Source organism: Perognathus longimembris, chromosome 19 (genome assembly GCF_023159225.1).
Source record: "Perognathus longimembris pacificus isolate PPM17 chromosome 19, ASM2315922v1, whole genome shotgun sequence".
Taxonomy (NCBI): Eukaryota; Metazoa; Chordata; class Mammalia; order Rodentia; family Heteromyidae; genus Perognathus; species Perognathus longimembris.
Window position 1 is genome coordinate 3960906 of NC_063179.1, and position 8892 is coordinate 3969797.

General features: G+C 54.0%; 1 protein-coding gene across 1 annotated transcript; it reads right to left on the reverse strand.

Moving 5' to 3' along the window:
* Positions 1-1044: 1044 nt before the first annotated feature.
* Positions 1045-8854, reverse strand: Fastkd3 (FAST kinase domains 3). The gene is given in 9 exon segments (XM_048368421.1): positions 1045-1331; positions 1761-1897; positions 2729-2843; positions 3139-3208; positions 4177-4351; positions 5864-5949; positions 6613-7869; positions 7872-8109; positions 8809-8854. Coding segments are annotated over 7 exon segments (2016 nt in total). The 5' UTR covers positions 8086-8109; positions 8809-8854; the 3' UTR covers positions 1045-1331; positions 1761-1798.
* Between the last annotated feature and the right edge of the window lie 38 nt (positions 8855-8892).

Consider the following 8892-nt stretch of genomic DNA (forward strand, 5'->3'; position numbering starts at 1 on the left):
TGGCATCTCTGTAAGAAGATGTGGAAGAAAACATGAGAATGTCCTAAGACAGACCGACACACAGGAACACCGTGTGAAGGACAGAGAGACACAAAGGATGCCACCGAAGGGACACATGCAGAAAGGGAAGCTGGCCACGTGAAGCTCGAGATTCCCACAAACTGACCCCCCCCCCGCCCCCCGCCCCCCGCCACGAGAAGCCCGACGTGGGCAGCGGCGACGGTCGAGGGCCTTTTAGGGAGCGTGGCCCGGTCAACACCTCGCTGGTCCCCTCGCCGCCGGAGACGCAGCTCGCTCTCGCGTGGGACGTGCTGCGGGAGGCTGGCGGACGCGCGAGGCCGCGCTCAGCACCACGGGAGCAGAGCCCACCCGGGCTGCAGCTGTCCTGCGCCCACGCGCTGGGCCGCCGGACGCCGCGGCTTCCCGGGACCAGATCCAAGCTGCGGGGTCATCGCGAGGGGTGAGCTGAGTGACCAGGTGGCGCCTGCGTCCCCGCCGCGCCAGCCCAGTGATGTGCACCATGGATGCAATCCCTGCACCAGAGAGCAAAGGAGATCTGCAAGCACGCGGCCTACGTGTCGGGCCGGGCTCCAGGCACAGTGTGCGCATGCGCGTGCGTGCGTGCGTGCGTGCGTGTGTGTGCGCATGCGCGTGTGGTGTGATCGCGCTCTCTCTACCCCAGTCTGCCGTCGTGTATTTAACCAGATAAAATGGGACGACGAGGCCTGTGAGCACACTAACAAGCACGTGATGCACCGAGCTGATGTGTGGGAGGTGCTCCCTCCACACCCCTCTGGAAACCCCAGCCCAAAGGAACTGGCTTGACTTCTTTACGCCTTTACTGAAAAACAAAAAAACAAATGAAAAAATCCAGAGTTCCTATATTAATACACCTTGTCATTCTGGCATAATTATCTCTTTATAAAGAACCATCGAATCAACTTATTATTCTTTCTCCTCATCCACCAACTAAAAACAGAAGAACTGAAATGTTTTCCTTACCTTTATTAGAAAACACAGGTTACATATTAGATTTATTTATCATATTCCTTTATTATATCCTCCATTCATTTGTTTGGTGTGCAAAAGGTATCCATGATACTTAAATTAGAATTCATTTTATATCTGCCCCTATTCAATATACACAGGCTATAAGAAAAACCAAAGACCTTTTCAGATCAGGGGCCTCTAAAAATTCTGTAAAGCGGCAAATTTGCCATTAAACCATGTCTCTTCAAGACACAAATTCTTAGGGCTGGGCATGGTGTCTCCTATCGGCATCCTCAGGTACTTGAGAGGTGGACAAAGTGGGATGACAGCTGGAAGACAGGCTGGACAAAAAGTGAAGGACACTATATGTAAAGAACAATCTGGGAATGATAGCAAATGCCTATAATCCCGGCTATGCAGAAAGCAGAGGTAGGAGAACCGAACCCAGGCCCTATGTGAACATTCAAGCCTAAAGGCCGGTGGTACGACGCCTGCCTAGCAAGCACGAAACTTCAGTTCAAGCCCATGTCTGTCATCCTAGCTACTCAGGGGACTGAGATCTGAGGATTGCAGTTCAAAGCCAGCCCAGGCAGGAAAGTCCATGAGACTCTTATCTCCGATGAACCAGCAAAAAGCTGGCAATGGAGCTGTGGTTCAAGTGGTAAAGTGCTCACCTTGAACACAGAAGCTCAAGGAGAGCACTGAAGACCTGAGTTCAAGCCCCCAGGACCGGGACAAAACCAAACCCCCCCCCCCCCCCACACACACACCATTCGCTGAGTCCTGAGCCGGAATTCCTTCTTGTTAGTTACCACTGCAGAGCCGAGTTCTGGGAAAATATTTTCCTCTGTAAGTATTCCACCACCTCCAGTCTGGATGTGAGCGCCTCCATGTCGTGGCAGGGCACCTGCGGAGGGAGGAGGGGACACGGTCACGGCCTCCCCCCGCTTCTCGCACTCCCCTCCCAGCAGAGAGGAGGCCCGAGAGGGCAGAGCACCCATCTGACCTTGGCCGCCCAGAGCAGGGCTCGGCCCGCCTCGTAGCCGAGGGGGCTTTCTAAGTTAGGGTGGGCGGCACCCCCTTCCTTCCTCCCCGGGGCTCACCACCAGCGGCGAGTCGGATGCACAGGAGCGGCAAGCAGCCCTGCGTGATTCCCGAGTGACGGTGAGCGGGGAGGATGGGCCACCGGGGGCAGAGGGACAGACAGGGGAGAGACAGCAAGGGGGGGGGGTGACGGGAGGGAAGCGAGGGATGGGAAGGGCGGGGTAGAGAGGAATAAGAAAGGGGGGGCGTAAGAGGGGAAGGGAGGAGGGAGGGAGGAGAGGTGAGCAAGATGGGAGGAGGCAAGTAGAGAGGGCTGGGAGTAGAGACGGGAAGGACAGCGAGAGGATGGGGCAGATAACACTGCGGGGGGGCTGGAAAAGAACTTGCTTAGATGCGAATCGAAGTGGCAGTTCCACTGGGCCTTTTCTTGTAAGGGAAACGAATGCGCGGAACTTGCAACTTACAATGATGGAAGCAACCAGCTCTCTGCTTTACTGTCTTGGTTCTGCGCTTGCGTTTGGGGCAGGGGAGGGCGAGCCTGCAAGTCTCTTATTTTGGCATTGCCTGATCCGCGAACTGCTGCTTGCTCAAGCCAACTCTTTAAGATTTGATTATAGCTTGGGGTACTTACTGCTAGACTAGAGAAAGCAAATGTGAATTACGAAGTTTTGTGGGAATGAAGGTGACATTATACCTGAACGACTTGGTAGCCGAGTAACCGCAGGTGCCTCTGCTTAATCGCTTCTTTGCCTAGTAAGTGTGTGCTGTTAGAACAAAATCTTTGCGGCCCATCAACGCACAGAGCTACCCTGAGGAAGCGAAAAGAACAACTGTGTCTGATAAAAAGCTTCGAAGTATTGGTATGTTTCTAGTTGCCAGGATATACTGAGTACTCCTAGGTGCCAACACTATTTAAACAAATCACAGACTGTCCTTTAATGTGTTGAGAAATCTTTTGATGCTCCTACCGTAGTCTATAGAGCATTCAAGGACTTTCCAAACATGATACGTAAGAAGCGGTGTTCTATTTTCTGGAATCATATCTTTTTGTCTTTCCACTTTTCAACAATAAAGATGTCAGTTTATTCTTTGCCAAGTTCTTACCTTTTATGGACATCTTCCTCAGCTGTGAATGGCAATGCAAAACCATCTTCATCTAATTTAATTTCCACATCTGGTGAGAGACAAGAGGAATTCCTCGAGCGAGCACTGTGCCACAAGCACCTTCCCGCATCCCTTGTCCTGATTGGATCCCCCCCACCCCCACCCCCACCCCAGAATTTAGCTGTGGGCTGGGGCCGTGAAGCAACCACAATCAGACAAAAGCGAGAAGTCTAACCGCCCAGGCTCAGGCACCAGGCAAGCCAGCCTTAAACCAAGGCTCAGCCACAAGAACCACGCGCGCCTCGCCTGCCTCCAATACCCGAGACTCAGAGGGAAGCAAACGCGTAGGCAACTGCGCTCCAGCACGCAATCCCCCGTCCTGCACCGGGACGTGAGCCCTTCCTCTGGCACAGACAAGCCCCCTCCCACCCGCCGGCCACGCAGTGCCAGTCCTCCTGTAGCAAGTGCCCAGTCAAGGAGAGGACTTAGATGTGAGCCCACGAAGCCCGTCACCCGCTGTCCTTTATGAAGTGAAGAACGGGAAGGGCAGGAGGACTGGGGGCTCAGTCCAGCGGGCAGAGCCACAGGCCGCCTCCGCATGCCGGAATGGGGCTAGCGCACACCAGGAGCTCAACTTCAAACCTTTCACTTTAGGCTTAAAGAGCTGCCTATTAATGGCTCCGTGACCCGACGATCCAGGTGTGGTGGCTGAGCGAGCGCTGGCTGCGCTCCCAGTGCTACATCTCACTCCATCCTTAAGCAAGTCTGGGGGGGGGGGGGGTGGTGGTTACTGCTTTCCATTTTGGAGGTGAAGAGGCAAGCAGGGAAACGTTAACATATTCCACCCACAACATGGGCTACATAAGTGCGCGACGCGGTCTTGCCACCCTAACTCTGCGGTTCACCACGGCTTCCGCTTGTCTCAAAAGAAGAGAAGGGAAGATCCACTCGCATTTCCAGACCCACCAAGTCCCTCCCGTAGGTCACCCAAAGAAGCCAGAACTCCCGAGATCCAAACCAACTTCGCACTCCACTCACCGATGGTGTAACAGTACGGCGTCAACACTTTGGAGGCGAAATACAATCTTGACCCTAAAAGGTCAATCAGTCCCATCATGACGGACTTATAAAGAGGAGTATGCACCGGGGTCTCCAAGGAACAGCAGGGCGTTAGAAACGACTTCACTTGAAACTTAGGAAGAAGTTTCGGACCCTAGAATTCACACACGGAAACACGAAGAAGACGGCTGAAATCAAGAACTGAAGGCTACATGGGTGAAAAACATCGGATGCAAGCTTCCTAGCTTACTTACTTACTTTATTTTCTATCAGTTGTGGGGCTTGAAATCTGGGCCTGAGCACTGTCCTGGAGCCCTTTAGCTCAGGCTAGTGCTCTACCACTTGAGCCATAGCTCCACTTCTGGCTTTCTGGTGATTCACTGGAGGTAAGAGTCTCACAGTGCTTCCTGCCTGGCTGGCTTTGAGCCTCAGTCCTCAGATCTCGGCCTCCCAAGTAGCTGGGATTACAAGCGTGAGCCACAGGCGCCAGGCTTGCAAGCCCACTTTATTATCATGATAACTTTCTATTGCTGGGGGAAAGTCCTTTCCCCAAAATGACAGTGCATAAAATAGTTATAGTTAAAAAAATACCTTTAAAAAGTCTGAAAAGTAGTCCCCATACACAGAAAGAAAAAGAAGGGAATTAAAGACAGAGGAGAGGAAGAGAACATAGCAATGTTTACATTTCATCAACTGAATTCTTATAATTGTTTCAAGGGCCTTATTGATTCTCAACCAAAATTCTTGGGAGTGAAAAAATGGGATAAATATGGTAATTCAAATAAACGGTGCTAGCAAACTGGTTAGTTAACTGGAACAAAAGTCAAGTCCAAATTCTACGTGGCATAAGATGGGTACTATGGTTAATTCATTCAATTCTTGAAAATTGGTACATCAACTGAGATGTCGATATATACTGTGGAGTGGTCAACTAAATGGAAACTTCTAACACATCATCAACGACAGTTAAGATAAAATATCGTACTTTACCTAACCAGTCCCGTTCCACTCAGAGAGAAAGCGAGAGGGCATGTACGTATCTGTGTCCCCCTGAGAACTGCTCACTTCCAGGCGTACAGCCTCTCCCCCATCTCAGCTCCTCTCCCCGTGAGGCGGAGGGGACGGGGACCGACAGGGGCTGCCAAGCCCGGGCAGCGACTTGTCAAGCTCAACACGGTGCGGGCCGCTGTTGGGTGAGGCCTTCCCAGTGCTATAAGGAAGAGCCAACTCCACCTACGCTAAGCTGCCAGAGAAAAGTCAAGATCCTGGCGTGGCTTCAAAAACACACCCAGGAACCCTGCAGGATGGGTTCGGACCGGGGAGCCCGCGTCGATAAGGAACGGCTCCGGGAAGCACTCAGGGCCCTTTCCCTGACATCCTCAGAGAATCTGGGAATGCCCACGCGTGCGCTGGGGAATCAGACACGTGAGGAGATGGATCCTTCCAGGAGAACACTGACATGGGGCAATTACCAAGGAAAAGGCTGTGTGGAAAGAGCTAACTACAAGTAAATGGGAATGCTCTGCTGGGTGAGGAGATTACCTAGCAGGATCAAAAGTGAAAGGAATGAAGGATTTCAAGAACAAAAGAAAACCAGCCCTCCCCCCTGCCCTCCCCACCACAGGGGAAAAAGCCCCACCATGCCCACCCCATGGCTGTTTCTTACCTTATAGAAAGGGCACTCTAGGATGGAGGTCATGGACAGCTGGGTCAGCTGGGCCAGGCTCAGTCTGTCCAGATACAATTGATCACCTGAAAGAAAAAAGTACCTGTCACTGCTCAGTTGATGAGACAGAAGGAGAGGGAGCGGTGGCCTGAGTCATGACGAGACATTCCCCCAGGAAACAGGCCTTCGATGACAGCAGGACACGCGCGTGCTAGAATCGGGCCATGCCCAACACTGGAATCGACCGACTTTCAACAACCCGAGCTGAAAAATGATGACGTCACTCAGGAGCTGCTCACGGCTGGTGGCCACGGACAAAATGAACCCTAACGTGAATTCTCTTTTAAAGAGGTTATGGTTGGGAAGAAGGATGAAAGGGGTGACACTGACCAAGATGCACTGTACTCACAAACTGCCACGTGGAGCTGAAACCCCTTGAACAAGATAATTTGAGAAAACGAACAGGTTATAGTTGCTCACTGACCAAAGGCTCTGGCACATTCTATTGGTTCTTTCCACCACCATCATGGTGCGCCATGGGAATGCCATCTCTGTCCTCCAGTTTTATACAATATCCCAGAATTCTCCAACTGCCCTTATCCTAGCACTGATCACCTAAGATCTCCAATCATTCCAGAAGAAACACTAAAGGCAGATCACTGCTCAACACGAACGAGCTCTGTGACCGAAAACATCCCAAGTTCAAAGGTTACTCTTTTTTTCCAACGGTCAAGTGAAAAGCAACCCACCTTGCAGACGCTGAAGAAAAACGGGGCTGAAGAGTCGGGCCATGAAGTTGACAGGATGGCACTCGATGAGCGAGCAGGAGTGCAGAAGTCTCAACAGTGTTTTGGGTGGAAAAGAATTGAAATGAGTGAACAGCACATTTTCCAGCTTTGTAAATAAAGCAGTGGCATTGGGCGGCAGGTAGTTAAGTTTTCCAAAGGGTTCGATTAGCTCGACAATCTGAGTGGGTGAAAACTTGTCTGGTTGGCAAACAAAAGTTTCCGCCACTGCATTGAAAATAGGTTTAGAAAGAATCAGTTTTTTACTACAGTACTCCATCACTTTGCTGGTCACTGCAGAATCCAAGGTGAGGCAGAGAGAAGCTACATGTTGCTCCAGGGCTTTCATGAAAAACCTGTCATAGTGCCCAAAGTATATGAACGCCTCCAAAACATTTCTGAGCTCTTCATTTGTGAAATAAGGAATGTACCGAACAACAGATTTGCCCAGTTTTATCACCAGCGGAATGGCCTGCATTTGATCAAGAACTACTAGCGCGGTGAGTATCTGACTAATAGACCGAGGACTCAGATAGTAAACTACTGAAAGGGCAAAGGTGTTTATTGCATTTAAAAACGTTTGGTGTTGGTCTGTTTTGTCAGGACATGCCTGCAGTATTCTGTAAATGGCCACAGTATCCTCTGGGGTAAATGTTTCCAATTTTTCACCCTGCAGTTGGCATAAAACCTGTTCCAGCACCTCCCACGCCACACCTGGTAGTCGAATCAGACTTTCTCCAAGAATACAAAGATGGTGGCGTCCCAGGCCACCTCTTCTGAGCCGATTGTGGCACTCCGCCACCAAATTAATGATCAGGTGACCCCGAGGATCTGTGTCCAACAGAATGAGCGCTCGCAGGGCGGTCACCAAAGCAGCATTGGACAGCTCAGAGGGAGCTCGCTCGAACCGCAAGCACAAGGCTCGGAAGGCACTATGCTCCAGGACGGCTCTGGGCAGACTTCCATCCCTTTGCCTGTTTTCCACTTCACAAATCTGCTGCAAAGCTGCGGCTGCCAGGGTGTCCGGCAGGGTCTCCAGCGTGCTTATAAAACTTAACACGTCTTCGGACGAGGCGCAGCGGTGCAGCCTGCGGGACAATGCCTTCTCGTTCTCCCGTTGCAGGGTCTGTTTAAGCGCGTCCCAGGGGCGCACCGGGGCGGGCGGCGGCGGCTGGCCGGCGAGATGCGGGTCCTTTCCGCTTTCCGAATGGAATTCCCTCCGATGGCATGGTGGAACCTGAGCCTGCGAGGCCCGGGCTGCAGCGAGCAGAACCACGGAGGCCGGGACTCGGCGAGGCCCCCGTGGGCAGGGTTTGCAGGCTGGTTTCTCGCAGCAGCAGCAGCAGCAGCAGCAGCAGCAGCAGCAGCAGCCAGGGCTCCAGAGCTCCGCACAGCAGACAGAGGGGGAAAGCTCCCGCGCAGAGCGATCAAAGCCATGCCATCCTCAGATTCTCCGCTCTCCTGGATCCACCAACAAAAGAACAACAAAACAAGTGTGTGTGTGTGTGGGGGGGGCGGGTGGGACAGACCAGAGAGGTGGCTGACCCGACGTGACACGCTTTCTACCAAAGGATGACGCACACACCCCGGCCGGGATCAGTGCGAACTCCACCCCTCCCACCTCCCCAGAACCCTCCCGCCAGGAATGGGGCTCCGTGCGTCAAGGTGGGCGCCTCGGCGGCTGTGCAGCACGGAGGGGGTCCGGGTGCCGGCGCAGGGGCGCAAGCTCGGGGGCGGGGGCGGTGGAAGGGTCCCCTCGGTTAGATCTAGTGATTTCCGTATTTCTTTAGCCGGCCCCGGGGCTTGAACTCGGGACCTGGGTGGCCGTCCCTCCCCGCGGGGTTTTGTCCTCCAGGAGGGCTGAGGGGTAGGTCGGGGCAGAAAGCCGCCCCCCCCCCCGTGGCACGTGGGGGACGGAGCCGCGCAAACACACGTGGAACCCGTCCCCCTTCCCCCTCCCCCTGGGCCTGGGCGCGGAGGTGGCCCGGGCCGGCGGGAGCGGGCGGGGCGGGGGACGCGGGACCCCGGGGCCGCGTGCTCCGGGAATGAAGGAACTACACCGGCCTGCGACCCGGCCCGCGCACCCCCGTGCCGCCCCCCACCCGGTCCCCCGCCGCCGTCCCCGCGGGTCCGCGGGCGAGGAAGTCCGGGCGAACTTACCGCGCAGCGCACGGGAGGCGCCGGGCCCCAAGCGCGGGTCCCGAGCCTCGGCAGCTTCCGTAGTGGGAGGGCGGGGCGGAGCGG